We start from the raw sequence: 17,260 nt of genomic DNA on the forward strand, positions 1-17,260 counted from the left end.
ATATATCCCGGCGGCTTGGCACAGGAGGTCATGGCTAAGAAATGATGGAAGATCATCTAAACCGTATTGAAATGCTCACAGCAGTTCAGGACAAACTGTTACACAAAGCAGGGAAACGAATTAAGACGATTGGCTACGTCGCTGGTGCCAGGCAAGCTGTTCTGTTGTCTGATAAATGGCATCGGGACACCAATGTGAAAAACCGTGGACATGGATGTATGTTTCAACCCAAGGTAGCACAATGTGCTTGCCATCTTCATGGTATATTTGCATTTACGTGGTACCCATTGTCAACCTGGCTCATACTCTTCTTTGTCCAAAACCATATGGGTGCCATACCGAGTACACAGTTTGTCCTCGCGAAAAGGGAACGTGAAGAGGAGAACTATCCCTTGTCTTCTTGTTTTAGGGCAAACAATTCAAGCAGAATTCATCCTTCTGGACTACCTTTGCGAATACATAGGTACGGAGTACCTCGTAGACTATGGAGGACACACGTCCCCATCCTTCTATGGAGTCCTAAAAGCGGCGCCTATTCCGTGTCAGCATTTACGCGTCAAGCGCGTTGACCTATTCGTTTCACCTCCGCCAGATAGATTCAATGCGGCCACTCATTAAACCACTCCATGGCCGAGACCTCCGACTGCTAGAAAGCATCGTTCGCCCGCGGGCGCTCCTGGTCCCCTACGCTCGGTATCGAGAGACAATCAAGCCTACAGCCAAACAATGGGTCCCTGCCGAAGGCCAGTGCCGGGGAGCAAAATCGGTGTCGAGGAGGAAGGTGAAAGAACTACAACAAGGCACGATCCAGGCTGAACCTCTCCCCGAACTGCCTGCCGACGATGAGCCCCAGTATCCGACAGTGCTCAAGGGTGCGAAATCCAACATGGCCAAATTTGATAATTGCGTCCTGCTCACAAGAGTCGGCAATTTCTACGAATTGTACTTCGAGCAGGCGGACGAATATGGGCCTCTCCTCGGTCTCAAAGTCGGTCACAAGCAAACCAAGCTTGGTCCAGTTGCGATGGCTGGGTTTCCCTTTTTCCAGTTGGACAGATTCCTGAAAATGCTTGTACAAGATCTCAACAAATATGTTGCCATATGCGAAGAATTCTTGGTCCAGGTGTCCGGCAAGGTCAAATCAGGTGGTCTCAAACACGACCGTCGTGTGACAAGAGTAGTTACCCCAGGCACACTGATTGATGAGAAGTTCCTCGACCCATACGAATTCAACTTCCTCCTCTCTGTTGCTCCAGAGCCTATCGCGATTGATCACATCGGCGGCAGCACCTACGAAGCTTCAGAACACGAGCCCGAACAAAAGATTGGCCTTGCTTGGTTGGATCTATCTACGGGCGACTTCTGCACGCAGACCACTGAGCGCAGCTCATTCTCTTCAGCGCTGACTAGAATTGACCCACGGGAGATCATTCTGCCTTGTAAAGTTTCTGAAGACATTCGCGACGAGGTGCAGAAAATTGTCGGTCATGATCATCGACTTCTCACATCGCACGAGCCCGAGAGTGATTTTGTATCCATGGCAGAATGGAACGAAATGCTCGAGTCCCCTGTGGCTGAAAATGCAGACGAGATTTTCAACACAGCAGAAAAGTTAGCTGGTCATCGACTTCTAGACTATGTCTGCCATCGGCTGCAGGGATTACAACTTCGTCTGCAGCCGCCACGTCAAAGGGAACTCCAGTCTACTCTGAGCATTGATCGTAACAGTCTCAGAGGGTTGGAGATTCTGGAAACCGCACGAGACGGCCTTGGGAAGGGCAGTTTGTTTCATGCTGTCAAGAGGACCTCAACCAAAAGTGGTGCTCGTCTTCTCCGAGACCGTCTCACGTCACCATCGGCCTCTCTGACTGAAATCAATGACCGACTTGAGTTGGTGTCAGTATTCGTTGAACACGAGGCATTCACAGAGTCTTTGATCTTCCGGCTTCGACGAACATTCGATGTCCAACGTATCGTTCAGAAATTTGCTCTGAACAAAGGAGACGCCGATGACATGCTGTCACTAGCGAGCGCCATCGCAGAGACTATCGCAACGAATGATCTTCTCCAGTCATTGGACAAAGACATCAACACTGCGGAGACCCATGGATTTAATCAGACAGATGTGGTACAGCCCCTCCAAAAGCTTCTACGACGTTTTGATCTACAGGGTCCAGCTGAGCTTCAAGCTCTGATTACATCTGCCATTGACGAGCAAGGTCTCATGCAGAAGCATCGGCTTGAAGACGATGAAGCGGCAAGTGTGGCAGCTATGGCACATGATGTCGTATTGCAAAGTGCTCCAGACGAATTAGGGTTGTTGCCTAAAGCTGTCAGGACGCGGAGCAAGTCGGAAGACCAGAAGAAGGACGAGATCGAATTAGAAGAACTGTGGATAATGCGTCGCAATGCTAGTGAGGCGCTACTACGGCTCCATGAAGACCTGGATTCATTGCAGACTGAGAAAGTCAGCCTGGCGAACAGACTGCGAGAGGAACTATCTGCGCCAACTTTGATACTCAAGTCCACACCCGGCCTAGGCCACATTTGCCATATCCGCAGCGCTACAGGCTTCAACCGAGAGAAACTGGAATCACTCCATGCCAAAATGGTATCATCTTCAAAGAGCACTCGTTCCTTCTATCTGAGTGACTGGACTCGGCTGGGCCGTCGAATCGATCAAGCGGTCCTACACATCCGAGACGAAGAAAGACGAATCTTCGCAACCATGAGGGAGCATGTCATCAAGAACCTCGTGACATTGCGGCGTAATGCGGCCGTCATGGACGAACTAGATGTCGCAAGCGCCTTTGCTCTCCTTGCTACGGAGCAATCATGGGTTCGACCCATCCTCAACAACGGTACCGAACATAAAATCATCGGGGGGCGGCATCCTACGGTCAAGGAAGGATTAGAAGCACAAGGCAGATCTTTTGTCAGCAACAATCTCGTCCTTGACCACAATGAGCGAATATGGCTGGTGACAGGGCCCAACATGGGGGGCAAGAGTACATTTCTCCGGCAAAATGCCCTGCTTACAATACTTGCCCAGGCCGGCTCCTACGTACCAGCCGCGCACGCCGAGATTGGGCTTGTGGACCAGATTTTCAGTCGGATCGGGGCCGCGGATGACTTGTTTCGAGACCAGTCTACCTTCATGGTGGAGATGCTGGAGACCGCAGCCATTTTGAAGCATGCCACTCGAAAGTCTTTTGTCATCATGGACGAAGTCGGGCGGGGCACGACTCCTGAAGACGGCACAGCCATTGGGTATGCGAGCTTGTATCACCTTTATCACGTCAACAAATGCCGGACACTCTTCGCGACCCATTTCCATTCACTGGCAGATATGACGCGGAGTTGGACAAAACTAGGCTGTTACTGCACTGATGTGGTAGAGGACGAAAGCGGCTCATTCGTGTTTCTGCACCGGTTGAAGAAGGGCATCAACAGACACTCTCACGCATTGAAGGTTGCAAAATTGGCAGGACTGCCTCCAGCAGCGCTCAAAGTTGCAGAAAATGTTCTCCGAGAGATTATGGCGGAGAAGAGTAACATACAAGCACAACCTCCAGCAGATGTAGCAGAAGAAAGGGAAAAGACATTAATGGCTGCAATCAGGTGACCGTCCATGTGCGTTCACTCATTCCTCTGGGAATCTCGGAGGTTGTTGAATCTCACCTGGTGCTGGTTTCGATGTTGCGACCGTGCCACAATTCTTACATGTCCGGGCGTCCATATTGTCTTCAAATGCCAACACACCTTCCTTGATCTGCGTGCCGAGGTCTGTGAGGTGAAAGCTTGCCTCGTGGACGATGTTATGGCAATTCTTGCAGTACCACCTCAGCGTATCAACAGAGTCCTCCGGCCGAGGCTGTTCCAGTACAATGCCCACGGTGTCCGCAAATCGGACAGGGTTATGGGGAGTGTTGGAGGGAAGCAGGAACATTGAGTTCTCGTGGATGGGGATATCGACCGGCGTGTGCGGCGTGGTGGAGGTGTCCATGGTCTTCAGCAGCATGGAGCCTTTATGCTGGTAGAAGAACTCGGGCGTGGTGTTGACGTGGTAGTCTGTTCGAGCGTTGGGGCCACCCACAACCATGACTGTCAAGCCACCGGTAGAGGACGATGGGGCATAGACACAGTAGTTGTTGATGGGCGGCTTGAGCAGGTGGGAATTGTCTTTAAGCCTTGAAAAGAGTTAGGAAAAGCTTGTACAACATAGGGAGCGACTGAAGATTCCTGATACCATTTGGGCAGATTCAATGCGGCAGCCATGGTGGATTGCCTTCTGGAGGGGACTCGTGTCAGTGTGGAGGGGAATGGATGTCTGCACAATCTTGCAGCATTGGTAAAGGGTGCAACTTGTGTATAGCTAACTGAAATGTATTTGCGCAGATTCCCGAAGGCCTTCATTGAGCGCGGCTAGGTTCCTGACTTACAAATGTAAAGAGCACAAGGGGGCGGTCCGCTGATATACAAACTGCGGAAACCGACAAGTGCAAGGTGATCAACATCAAGTCAGTCGATGCATCACCCAGATCGCCCGCCACAGAGGCAAAAAGCGGCGTGTGAATTTCAACTGCTTCCGATGCGGAGTAAAATTTTGTGCGCGGAGAAGCGAAGCAACATCTTCAGCGTGTTCGACTTTTCAGATGCGCAATGTCTATTCTCAAGCGTAGGCACAAACAGTGGCATTCCCAGAACATGAACTGATCCCTGATCTACTCTCCCTCTTCATACAAAAATGTCGACCTCGCAACCCCCCCTCCGCTTCTCCTCCCACAAGTCCCTCCCTTCCCGTCTGATCCTGGCTACGCTGCTCGGTCGACCCATACGCATTGATCAGATCCGCCCCGATTCGCCTACCAACCCTGGCCTTGCGCCGCATGAGATCTCCTTCTTGAGACTTCTCGAAGCGGTCACAAACGGCTCCCACATTGAAATTTCATACACAGGCACCGTGCTGTTGTATAAGCCGGGATTGATCACGGGCTCAGCGCCGGGCAGTGGAGCGGACGGGGTCTCGGGGGTATTGAGACACGAGATCCCTGCCACGAATACACGAGGCTTGGCCTACTTCTTGATACCGATGTGCCTACTGGCGCCGTTCAGCAAGGCCAAATTCAATATCTTATTCACTGGCCCGGGCGTGATTACGAGTTCTACCCCAGAAACATGGGGCGATATGAGTGTGGATTCCGTCAGAACTGCAATTTTGCCCCTCTATGCAAAGTTCGGGATCGAGAGGGACATTGAATTGAGGATTTTAAAGAGGTCGAACCCTGGACCTAGGGGCTTGGGCGGTGCCGGAGAGGTGCAGCTTGTGTTTGGTCACCAGGTGCGGCTACCCAAGACTCTACATATGCTGGACCCGGGGAGGGTGAAGAAGATCAGAGGTGTGGCTTATTCGACCGGCGTGAGTGGACAGAATAATGCAAGAATGATTGATGCAGCGAGAGGCGTGTTGAATAAGTTCTCGGGGGACATTTACATCTTTTCGGACGTCAGCAGTGCCAGTCTGGTACTTGCACCGACCAAGGACAATCCGCATGCAAAAAAGAAGATTGGACTCGGTTTTGGACTGTCACTCGTTGCGGAGACTTCAGCGGGGTGCCTGTACTCCGCAGATTCAGCGTGTCCGCCCGAGGGAGGCAAGCCACCAGAGGAAATCGGGCAGATGTGCGCATTCCAGCTCCTCGAGAGCATCGAGAGAGGCGGGTGTGTGAGCCCAGAGGCTCTCGAGACGGTTGTTACTTTGATGACCATGGGATCTGAGGATGTCGGCCGAGTTCAGTTGGGGAGAGATGTATTGGCCAACGAACATACAATCCAACTGGGACGAGATCTCAATGCTTTTGGCTCGGCAGGATGGGGATTTAGAGATGCGGAAGGCAAGAAGGGAGCAGGGCAGCTCTTGGTCAGCATTGTAGGAAGAGGAGTTGGCAACGTCGGGCGAAAGATTGGTTGAAGATGAAGCGATACCACTATCCATGGGCCTTAGCCGTATGATCGAACGGCATCAAATCATCGAACTTTGCGACATCCTTCAGGAACCTCCAGGAAGGCGAGACTCGCTCGGCTTCGCGACCCGAGAGACTACGGCATTGCAGCTCCCCTCATCTTCCCCGGAGACTCGGTACTTCGACCACGGCCGAAAGCGCCAGATTTCCGGTTATCAGAATCTGACGGAGTTAGAGATGCGCCTTGCTGACTAGATGATGGACGACGGATCCGATGGCTCAGAGAGGCACCCAGTCCACATGCTCGTTAATAGCAGCACCGGTCAGCAACAGCTTGGACAATTTGGCAAGGCCTCCATCAAGCGCGGCAAAACAAGACATGGAGCACAGTGTGCTTCGGTTCGCCGACGACAAGAGAGTCGATATCACTTCTCAGCCAGCTCGCAGCTGCGGGTCTTTACCTCGCGCCGAGATGATGGCGAGGCTCCGCTGGAGCAGCCAATCAGAGAACAAAGATCAGAAGACAGCCATGACTTTGCGCTAGCGGAAGGCCCGGATGTAGGCGACGAGGTTTGTGAAAGCTCCGTGCCTTTTAGCTTTGCACAACGGCGCTCGGGCTGGGCGCATAACATCCCAGCGAACAGGGAGCACACTGCTAGTTGCCTACGAGGAATGACACTTGTGTGCACTGTAAGAAGAGAAGTTGAGAGCAGTATTGTTAGAATTTTGAAGGGTGCCACGGCCAATATGGCATACAAGTACTTGTAGATAGAGAAGGGCGAAAGATGCGGCAATAGCACAAATTCCCAAATGCCCGAAATCGCATGATGTTCGGTTCGCCGCACCGTATGTGTGCGTTCAACTAATACAATCATTACTCGGTCCACAACTGCACGTTGGGCACACGATAAATGCCTCCTGCTCTTGGGACTTGTGGAGCTGCCGGAATTCGGATGCGTGCCTGATTACTTGATCCAGGCAAGCCTTGTCGCCGTGACCTTCACATCCCCACCGTCAACCAGCCGTTAGGTGCATCCCGTCTTCTGTTCATTCGCTCGTTCCTATCTTTTTCTCTGGTCCGCAACCGAATCTGCTGACCCTATACGCCGGCGGGCAACCAGTGAGCTCGACTATTCTTCGACATGACTGTTCACTGAATGGCTGCGGGCAACTCTGATCCCTAGAGCCTCAGTGGTAGTACCCGGAATGGGCCTTACCTTACTCATACGATAGCGATGGGCAATGAGAGCTATTTCCTTTCTAGAGCGCAAGGCGGTGGCTGGCATGTATCTCCTGCTGCCTTGTTCTCTAGTCCAATACCTGGTCTGTCCGCGCAGTTCCTGTTTCTGGCCCATGCCCATACATATTTGCTTTTGTGCCGCCTAACTCCTGGTGGTGTGAGATTCTTCCTGCTTTCTTCCCACATAGCTTGACTGACCCTTTCCCTCTGGATCGGCTCTGTGACCCGAGACGCAAATCAAACTGAATACTCCACGGTTACTAGGATCGAACAGATCCAGCAATAGAGGAACGGCCAAGGCAGAAACAAGTAAAGGGACAAAGACAGCTCCTCGCAATGGGCGCAGGCGCATACCTCGAACCTCTGGCCGTGATCGTCCTCCTCTTTGGCGGAGCCTGGATCAACCGTGCGCCAGATTCCTTGTCCTCGTCGCGGAGTCCTCTCTCCCTCTCGTTCGAGGAAGATGACACCGATATTCCTGACCTTCCCCTCGCCCGCTCTGTCGACTGCGACGACGACGTGGACATTGAAAATCTCCATATCTCACGATCCAAGAGATCTCTAAGCCCATCTTTGCTACCAAGTCAAGAGGACAAGTGGCGGGAGAGGGAGCTGAAGATACCTGTGTTGGGATATCGAAGAGTAATTCAGACACCAAATACAGCAGTATTCAGACATAGACTGCTGAGCAGAATATTGCACAAATTCCCGTTCTTGGTGGAGGCCTGGTATTGGGCTTTGATATATTGGGTCAGTAAAAAAAAAACCCTCAAGGAGCAGGCCGGGTTCCCATCGTGGTAACTCCACTTCTGACACATTCGCGGAAAATAGGTCTACCAGCTCGGTCGCGCATTTACTGCCGTTACGTTGGTCGAAGGCACAGTCCATGTTGCGCGGCGACATGCATTGCAACTGATTGAACTCGAAAAGCAACTTCATATCTTCTGGGAACTCCCCATCCAGAAGTTCTTCGTGTCCTACCCAAGCTTGATGATGGGTATCAACTGGCTGTACAGCTTTATTCACATCCCAGGCACTATCGCTTTCTTGGTGTGGTTGTACTACTATACGATCACGAGGAATCGGCTTATTCAACGCCGTGCAGCTGTTCAGTCAGGCGAAAAAGGGAGCGACGTCGGACCAGCAGGATCATCTTCAGGACCGTGGCTCTACGAGGCGCGCAGACGAACAATGGCGGTCTGCAATCTACTTGCGTTCGTCGTTTTCACGCTCTGGCCGTGCATGCCGCCTCGATTGCTGAGTGACCCGGAGTACGATGGGGCTCAGGCCGAGGTCGCCAAGAGCTTTGGATTTGTTGATACTGTGCATGGTAAAGAAGGCGCAAGTTCGGTGTGGACGCAGAATCGATTTTGCAATCAATACGGTGAGTCAAGCTCCACCTTTTTGCACTCGGGATCATCCAGAAACGCAATGGCCGAAAGCAGCCAGACGAAAGCTATGGATACTAACAGATCAATCCCGTATAGCGGCAATGCCCTCTCTGCACTTTGGATACTCTCTCCTGATTGGCGTCACCATAATGACCATCCCGCTTGCTCCCCAGCATTCACAACCCTGGAAAGTCGTTCATCTTCCCTTCTTCAACAACTCGCACCCTAACCTCTCCCCTCACATCCGGCTCCCCAGCACGCGCCGCATGCTCTGCCTAGCGGTCGGCTTCCTGTACCCTTTTGCCATTCTCACTGCCATTGTCGCGACGGCGAACCATTTCATCCTCGACGCAGTTGCAGGATCAATTGTGTGCTGTCTGGGCTGGAAATTCAATGACGTACTCTTGAATTTGCTTGTGGTTGAGGATTGGTTCCTCTGGTGCCTGAGGATTCACAAGCCTGTTCAGGTGCCGCTGCAATCCGAGAGAGCAGCCAAAGCACCGGGTTTGGGGATCAAAGAGAAGGAGGGCTGGGAGCCGGAGAAGACGTCTGTGGTGGTGAATGCCGCTTGATGCGGAGTTCATTTCGCCCGAAATGGGCTAGACATGCAGCAGCAGCCTTGACTGACCGAAGTGATATGAGACGTACCGAGCCTGCTCTGGACTCCATCCAACATTTCAGCACGATGGCTTGGGGGATTATTCGGCCAGAACATTGACACCAAGGACTTCTCTCCTGGAGGAAACCCAAAGGCCTGGTCCGCGCTGTTGGAGACGCCAGACAATACGATGCCTACCCAATCTGCCGGGATGGCGCTGTACTCAGGGACACGGAGCTCAACCAACTGATTAACCCACTCACTCGAGTCGCCGAGAGGAGTGAGCTTTTATGACTAGTCATGGAGCTGGCTTTCGCCTTGCATGACTACGATATACGGATTATGGACCTGTATAGATTAATGATAAACACGAGGAGTGGGTAGGATCGGTATGCCTATAGATACTTTTCGTTCAACCAAGGGGCGGAACGATGGGACGATCTGAGGACGAAGGGGCAACAACTGGTCTGGGTTCTGGGTTCTGGATCTGCATTCTATATTTGAAGGATTGAAGCAGCGCTTTGATGATGGATGGATGGATGGATGGATGGATGGATGGATGGGAGGATTGATCAGGCACGGAGCGAAATGGGGAGGGGTTTACGACGGGGCCTTCTTCATCTGATGTCGGAAGATAGAGATGGAGATATTGATTGTCGAGGCATCTCGGTATCTACCGTGACTACACACGTACCACGTGTGTCTCCTAATTAGATATCAGAGGACACGAGAATCCAGGGAAGAAGGAGATATACGGAGTATATACCTTGGTAATGTTTAATGAAAGTCTATAACTATATTTGCGTGCTTGGACAATGAATCCCAACCCGGCTCCAAGAGAATATATCTGATAGTCTACTATCTGTTCCTGTTTTTTTGTCCCGTGTGTACACGCGATATTTGGTATACTACTTTAGAGAGCGATACTAACACCGGCTCCTGGAGAACCTTTGGCTCAATCGGCGGAAGAGTAACAAGCATAGTAGAGTTTGAATAACGACGTTCAGGAACTGGAGCAGTTGAAGCTACTAGTGGAGATCTTGGTGTAGCAAAGGATGGAGAACCACTAGACAATCAAGGTTGTCTATTAGATAAGTCAATTCATGCTCTATGATTGTCCTAGCTGACGTTGAGGGTGAACTGGAGCTCGGAGAGATTGACTGATCTGATGGTTTGTTCTAGCAGCAACGATATATATGAGCAGATATCGTGTCTGCAGGACAGACAAGGCGGTCTGGTTCCATTTCAAGGGCGATTGTCTCGCGCAAAGGCCAGAGCATTTGGGAGAGCCACAAAAGCGAGGCTCAACTTGGCCCCTTTGGCAGGAAGAACCACACCAACTCAACGGATGTTTTGGAGGATTTGGCGGCAGTCACTCACCGGTAGGGAGCATTTAGATGTTCCTGAGAAAACGATTGCACCTCACATCTGCTTGTTCGACTCCTGAATCCTGGCGTGAGTTGAGTGACGCTCACTTCAGGACGGACAACAGGATCTGTAAGGAAAAGGAAGATAGAGAGATGATGGTGTTTCAGGCGCTCATTAGTGCTTCACTCTTGAGATCACTTGACTCACAGGGGGTGAGACGAAAAAAACACGTCTTTGAGCATGCCAAGCCTGGCGTTCTGTTTCGGGCAGCGAGCTAGCAAGTCACATGCTCCACCGTACATTTTGCAATCGGTTTCGTGCCTCGCCGGAGCAGCCATCGGCCACTGGCGCCGCGTTTCTGACCGACATTGCAGTTCGTCCTCGGTGCTTCAACCCTGGAAGCTGCCCAAATGAACGAAATATCACCGTTCCTGGAACTGAAAGAGTCAATCAGGAGTCAAGATACATGCACACAATGACCGGGTGAACAAGGGGCGGCCGCGAGAGTGACCAAGGGATACCTTCCCCTTTCGCGCTGGGCTGATATCGATCTCTGATCTCAAGCTTCGGCTCAAGTCACCCGCAGGTCAGGTCTTTTATCCCCCAGCTTGCCCCAGCCATTTTTCTTTTGCCTCGACAAAGTGGACGAACAGGGCACCCGATCGCCATTTCCTGGTTCTGGTTTTGATTCAAGTCGCGGCAACGACAACACCAGCGCTGGCCCAAGTACGGAGTACCTCGTACTTCTGACATCAATCATCGTTGTGGAGGTGGTCCTAATCAGTGCTGTCTCTTTCTCCGCCTCATTCCATCGGAACTTGACCTCCCGATATCAGCAATTTCAACAGCAGATCCTGCTGGCGAAGGATCCAGGTGAGTGTCGTTTTTTTTATGTCTTGAGAGCGCAAAGAGGAAGAAGATAGATGGGGTGGGTTGTCTGGCGGCCTAAGGACACTGAATGACGCTGCAAGACGCTGCAAAGAGACTGGCGATTGCTGGCCGAGTTCATTTTCGCAAGGGCACCGAGCCCAGCTGGCGGCAGCTTCCCCCCAAGGGCCTTGGCGACAAGCAGCGCGGTGATTGGCTGTCAGGCAGTCGCAGTGGCTTTTCTCTCTTCATTGCTTTGGGGCATTTCAATTCCCTCTCCATCATTGTCGCAGTCGCAGTCTTCACTTCCCATCCCATCGCGACCACTTGCATTCTACCATCCCACCCTTTGTCGCATCGATATCATCGTCATCATCATCAATCCGCAATCGATCCAGAGTCGCTTGGTCTGTAGTTCTCCCCCTTGTTTGCTGTTGCCGGGTGGCCGGTCTTGTTCAATCCGGGTTTTGCATGAGCTACCTCTGTTGTCGCGTCCCTCGCACCAACTGCGCACCACCGAGCTGGGCCTTTGATTCCACGAGGCAAACTGATCTCGCGCTGGCCAGCGTCTTTCCAAGTATTGCGTTGCTGATATCTCTGTCGCACAGGCTCGTCAACTCTCTCTCCTGCGCGAGCCACCAACGCGTCAATCTCTCCATCAACCCTCCTCCTTCACCCGCCTCGTTCCAACATGGCGTCTGAGGAGTCGGCTCCCGTGACAGAGGTCCCTGTCAAGGTACCACAACCTGCCGACGGAGCTCCTCCGTCATCAGCAGAGCCTGCCTCCGAGACCGTTGCGGAGATGTCGGGGGCTCTTCCGGCTGAGCAACCTGCTGAGACTGAACCAGCTCAAAGCACAGGTACGCTTGATGCATTCATAGTTTGGAAAACATGCTAATCTTGACTCATAGATAATGTTACCGCAAATGGCCCGGTCGAGCCCGCATCAGAACCTCCAAAAGAGCCTCAAGAGCCTCAAGAGCCCCAAGAACCCGCGGCTGAATCTGAGCCCATGGCTCCGGCTGCTGAGGACACCGAGATGATGAAGGACGCGGGTGAGGCAGAGACTGCTCAGCCGGAGATCAACGGCGCAGCCTCTGCCGAAAAGAAGTCCTCTTCTTCGAGAAGGAAGTCGTCGACCGTCCCTGAAAACAAAGGCAAGAAGCTCAACAAGAAGAAGTCCATGTCCAAAATCACTCATCTCGATGCCGAACCGGGCGACTACTATCTCGCCAGGCTCAAAGGCTATCCACCCTGGCCATCAATCATCGCAGATGAAGACATGCTTCCTGATATTATGATCAACAACAGGCCCGTCACCACCAAAAAGGCCGATGGCACCTACAACGAAGCTTACGCAGACGGCGGTAAGAAAATGCACGAACGAACCTTCCCTATCATGTTCCTGGGCACGAATGAATTGTAAGTCCCATCTACCTGCTCGTTCGTCGCATTTTCAGCTGACAGCCAAAAGCGTGTGGATTCACAACACCGACCTGACTCCGTTGACACCTGAAGAGTGTAACGATGTCCCAGAAAAGGGCAAAGGCAAAGCCCTTCTTGGCGCATACAAAGTCGCTGCTGAGGGCCACGACCTACAATACTTCAAGAACATGCTTGACGAACACGCAGCAGCTTTGCAAGCCGAGATCGACGCGAAAGAGGCCCGAGAAGCTGAAAAGGTTGCCAAAGCTGAGAAGAAGAAGCGTAAGAGCGAAGCCAAAGCCGAACCGGAGGACGTTGAGATGGAAGAGGCTGAAGCCGATGTTGAGCCCAAGAAATCTTCCAAAAAGCGTAAGAAGGAGGCCGACGAAGAGGAAGATGAAGATCAGAAGGTGAGTAGCAGGAGTCCTGTAAATTCCCTGTGGTGGCTTCTAATTCCGTGTAGCCTGCAAAGACACCCAAGACCACCAAGATCAAATTGACCACCAACAAGACACCCAAGACTGAAGAGAAGAAGCCTAAGGAGAAGGCAACTAAGGCCCGATCGGAGAAGAGAAAGTCCCGTGCCGCCCAGGAAGATGAGGAGATGGTAGACGCGGTCGAGCAGGAGCCAGAAGAGAAGCCGCTTGACCCAGTCGAGGCACGCAAGTCTCGTGAGAAAGAAGGTGGGTATTCAGCTCCTCGGACCTTTCAATATCAGCTAACCTAGTCCAGTCCTCTTTCTCCGCCACAAGCTGCAAAAGGGGTTCTTGTCCAGAGATCAAGCTCCTCAAGAAGATGAGATGCCGCAGATGGCTACATACATTAAAAAGCTCGAAGGCTATGCGGATCTGGAAGTCAGCATCATTCGAACCACCAAGATCAACAAGGTCTTGAAAGCCTTGATCAAGCTCAACACAATTCCCAGAGACGAAGAATTTCAGTTTCGAAAGCGCTCCGTTGAGCTTTTGAGCCAGTGGAACAAGATTCTTGGTGCGGAGCCGGCTGATGACACTGCTGGTGACAAAGACACTGCCACAAACGGAGTTCATGATGAGAAGTCCGAAGAAGCTCCTGAAGAAGAGAAGAAGGAAGACGCTTCTGCTCCTCCTGAAAAGCCAGTCGAGGCTACCGAGGCTGCTGAGGGTGTTGAAGCCGCTGAGAAGTCAACGGCAGAGCCCGAGGCAGAGAAACCTGAAGAGAACGCTGAACCTGTAAAGGCTGTGGTGGAAGAGCCAGCGAAGCCTGAAGCGGCGGCGCCCGAAACCATGGAGAAAGCACCAAAATCAGCAGCGGCTGCTACGGAGGCTGCAGACGTTGTCAAGACCACCGAATAAACAGGAACACGAGGCTAAGTAATGCAACGGTCTAGGAGGGAGAGGGATCATTGACGCGTCATCTGCGATGTTTTTAGGCGTCCATGGGAGTTTGGTAGGGATTGTCTTTCATCACTCCCGATGCATCCTCGCGGGTCAGATACTGAGAAATCCTCAGTGTGTGCGGAGGACCTAGAGGTGTCCTCGACATCCGTACGAGACAGGGCGAGCTGGGTCGGCAATGATCGAAATGGAATCTTCACGCACATTCTCACGCTTCATGTCCCCGACGGTCTTTGGGAGGAGACGAATTGGCGCTCAGCAACACGGCCGTGGCTCTTCGCCTCGTTGACTTCTTCATTCTTCTTGTATTCAGTCAGATTATCTAGGAAAGAAAGGCAGCGCGCTGAGAGGTTCCACCAATGTAGCTAGGGCACGAAAAGAAAATGCTATATATTACAACGAATTCATGTCGATGATACAAAAGAGGAGCAATTCCGCTACAAGTTACCGAGTACTAGTTCTTTCTGTCTCGACGGGTCGGGTCACGAGGTATGTACCGAATGTAAGGTCATTTGATCTCTAACATCCTAACAAGCTGAAGCTGAAGCTGATATATTTAGTTACGACTTCAGATATCTAGGACTCATGAAAGGTCCGGAATCCCTATATCTCGACCGTCAGTCAAGGCCGAACGCCAGAAGTCCAGAAGATACAACGCAGTTATATCGCATTCCTCCCGCAGACAAAACAGAGCAGACAACCGATATACAGACACATTGCTCAGTTCCAAGGGCTGGGTAAGAACTTTTGAATATGTAGAAGTGAAAGAAGTAATGTGCATCAATCAAGCACATGGGAACGCGTGGAAAAGGAACTAAATAACAAGTATCAACAAATTTCTCACAAATCACCATCGCCCTCCGAGCCTCCCGTTTCATCATCTTCAGGCAACTCGCTGAGACATGTATCAATCAAGGTCATCAATTCGTCCACGTCTGGCCGCTCCGCCGGTTCAACTTGTAGACACCTCCTGACGACTTCCCTCGCGGCCGGGTGCGGGTATATTCTCCCACCAGAAGCTCCCATGGTCGCATTGGGGGATTTATTTGCGTCTCCATTCGCCGCCGAGGCGCCGTCCGGCGACAGCGCTGTATTTGAACGCGAAGGCGTTGATCCGACTTTGTTCTTGCCCTTTGAGATGTTTCCCTCATCAGGCCATCTCCAGTCTCCACCCAACACGCAAATGCTGAGACTACCACCAGTCTCGTCGCTTCTGGCTTCGAAAGGAGATTTCCCGACGAGACAAGCATACATCGTGCATCCGAGACTCCAGATGTCGACTTTCGTGTCGATGACGGAGCCGGTTTTGACGTCGAAGAGCTCGGGGGCGCGGTAAGGCATGGTACTGTGTTCGGCCGCCGTGTCTTGCACGGCGATAGCGAGGGAGCGGGACGTTATAGGCGTTGGACTTGGTGCAAGGGATCCTAGATCCATCAGGATCGGGGTACGGCCGTCATCGTCGATCATGATGTTACCAGGTTTGATGTCTCGGTGTGCATAGGCCCGCGTTTCGCCGGGATTCTTGCCGTCTTGCGCGCGGGTGACTTCATCGGAGGGCATGAGCGGTTCTTCCTGCTCTTCCGCCAAATCTTCTTGGTTTTCTTGTGACGCCGTCGTTGTTCGTTTGGTAACGCGAGCTTTCCGCTTTGCGGCGTCGGCATCTTCACTTGCGGCATCGTCGCGCATAGATTGTGCGGCGGACCGTGATGGCGTATTCCGCACGCGGTATTGGTGCATGGCTTTCAGTGCTTTGCAGACTCCGAGCATCAATTGCATGAGCCGTCTCTCACCGAAGCGGGTGTGGTTTACTAAGTTCGCGTTGATCATATCTTGCAGATTACCCCTCCGGTAATAAGGCAAGAGGATGTAGACGGTTTTACTAGCCCCGTTCGCCGCATCTGTCCCAATCCCAGAGACTTTCGTGGTTGAATCTGTTTGCACGGCGTGGTCGACAGCGTGGATTATGTTAGGGTGCGGCGCGAACAGAGTATACGCTTCGACTTCCTTGAGGGCTTGGGACACCGATTCTTGGCCGAAGGGACAGCGGATCTTCTTGAGTGCATAGAGAGCGGAATCGGAGGTGTCTTGGACGAGGTAGACATATGAGAAGCCGCCCTATTCAGAGAAAAGATGGTGTCAGGACCGTGTGAGTCTGGTATGTCCACGTTCTTGAGGAATCCTACCTCGCCTAGCAGCCGAAGCATGCGGAAGCTTCTGTTGTTGATCTTTAACTGCGGAGTACTCGGAAAACAGCATATACAGCTGGATAAAGAATAGAATATATCTAGGATTGTGTTCGCCATCGTGGGCGGTTGAGGGCCAAAATGGGTGTAAGCCGTCCCTCAGTCAGGAGGATGATGGGAGTGTGTAAGACCGATTCGAAGGACGGCGACAATAAAATGTCGAAGATAACCACGCTTCTTGTACAGGGAGTTGGCCGGAGGGCGATCAGGAAGGTAGGCTGGAAAAGGCTCTGGCACACATATGTTCTTCGGCGTGTCGCATTTCACTTGAAAAATACGGAGTATAGGTAAGAGTGTATACATTGGAGGCTTGCATTCGTGGTGGTATGATCCGCGCGGCTGCGAGACATGATCCACAGTAGAATTTGCCCACTGCTCTCCTGGGTGAATCATAGCAACACGCGGCGACGCGGCGAGGATTTCCAGCCTTGCTACCTCGTCCTCTCTGTTTGCCCTGTTGCCCTCATTGGAATCGTTCTTGCTCTTGTTTTCAGCGCCCAACCGTGAAACCACTTTTTGGCTTGAGGGCCTTACCAAGTCGAGGACACGTAGCACTCTGCTGGTCTATCAATCTCATAAATACAACCTGCAACACATACACATCAAAAGCTCACCGCTGGACACTGCAATTGGGATTTCTGGACATCCTAGTCATACATTCACGACTGTCCATGAGTGTATGCCCTGAGTCAAAGGAAAATGACGGCGAGAGAAGTGGGTGTGATCGCGATGGATTCCGCCCAGGTCCCGTTGCAGGTTCTGGGCACAAATAATCCACCAATTTGAGGC

The 17,260-nt window shown here is 52.0% G+C and overlaps 6 protein-coding genes across 6 annotated transcripts; 4 read left to right on the forward strand and 2 right to left on the reverse strand.

The window, feature by feature from the left end:
* Positions 1-601: 601 nt before the first annotated feature.
* Positions 602-3,625, forward strand: A1O5_13229 (uncharacterized protein; the record flags this gene model as incomplete). The annotated part of the gene is made up of 1 exon (XM_007753795.1): positions 602-3,625. One exon carries the CDS (start codon positions 602-604, stop codon positions 3,623-3,625), a length of 3,024 nt encoding a protein of 1,007 aa, XP_007751985.1.
* An 18-nt stretch (positions 3,626-3,643) lies between these two features.
* A1O5_13230 (3-hydroxyanthranilate 3,4-dioxygenase) lies at positions 3,644-4,278 on the reverse strand (the record flags this gene model as incomplete). The annotated part of the gene is made up of 2 exons (XM_007753796.1): positions 3,644-4,190; positions 4,250-4,278. 2 exons carry the CDS (start codon positions 4,276-4,278, stop codon positions 3,644-3,646), a joined length of 576 nt encoding a protein of 191 aa, XP_007751986.1.
* Positions 4,279-4,747: 469 nt separating this feature from the next.
* A1O5_13231 (18S rRNA biogenesis protein RCL1) lies at positions 4,748-5,971 on the forward strand (the record flags this gene model as incomplete). Its single annotated transcript, XM_007753797.1, has 1 exon — positions 4,748-5,971. One exon carries the CDS (start codon positions 4,748-4,750, stop codon positions 5,969-5,971), a length of 1,224 nt encoding a protein of 407 aa, XP_007751987.1.
* Positions 5,972-7,539: 1,568 nt separating this feature from the next.
* Positions 7,540-9,166, forward strand: A1O5_13232 (uncharacterized protein; the record flags this gene model as incomplete). The annotated part of the gene is made up of 3 exons (XM_007753798.1): positions 7,540-7,953; positions 8,035-8,587; positions 8,691-9,166. 3 exons carry the CDS (start codon positions 7,540-7,542, stop codon positions 9,164-9,166), a joined length of 1,443 nt encoding a protein of 480 aa, XP_007751988.1.
* Positions 9,167-12,118: 2,952 nt separating this feature from the next.
* A1O5_13233 (uncharacterized protein) lies at positions 12,119-14,186 on the forward strand (the record flags this gene model as incomplete). Its single annotated transcript, XM_007753799.1, has 5 exons — positions 12,119-12,287; positions 12,339-12,849; positions 12,902-13,262; positions 13,316-13,535; positions 13,585-14,186. 5 exons carry the CDS (start codon positions 12,119-12,121, stop codon positions 14,184-14,186), a joined length of 1,863 nt encoding a protein of 620 aa, XP_007751989.1.
* Positions 14,187-15,068: 882 nt separating this feature from the next.
* A1O5_13234 (NAK protein kinase) lies at positions 15,069-16,531 on the reverse strand (the record flags this gene model as incomplete). The annotated part of the gene is made up of 2 exons (XM_007753800.1): positions 15,069-16,343; positions 16,412-16,531. The coding sequence occupies 2 exons, from the start codon at positions 16,529-16,531 to the stop codon at positions 15,069-15,071; spliced, it is 1,395 nt and encodes a 464-aa protein (XP_007751990.1).
* Between the last annotated feature and the right edge of the window lie 729 nt (positions 16,532-17,260).

This window comes from Cladophialophora psammophila, assembly GCF_000585535.1.
Source record: "Cladophialophora psammophila CBS 110553 chromosome Unknown aczJe-supercont1.44, whole genome shotgun sequence".
NCBI lineage: Eukaryota > Fungi > Ascomycota > Eurotiomycetes > Chaetothyriales > Herpotrichiellaceae > Cladophialophora > Cladophialophora psammophila.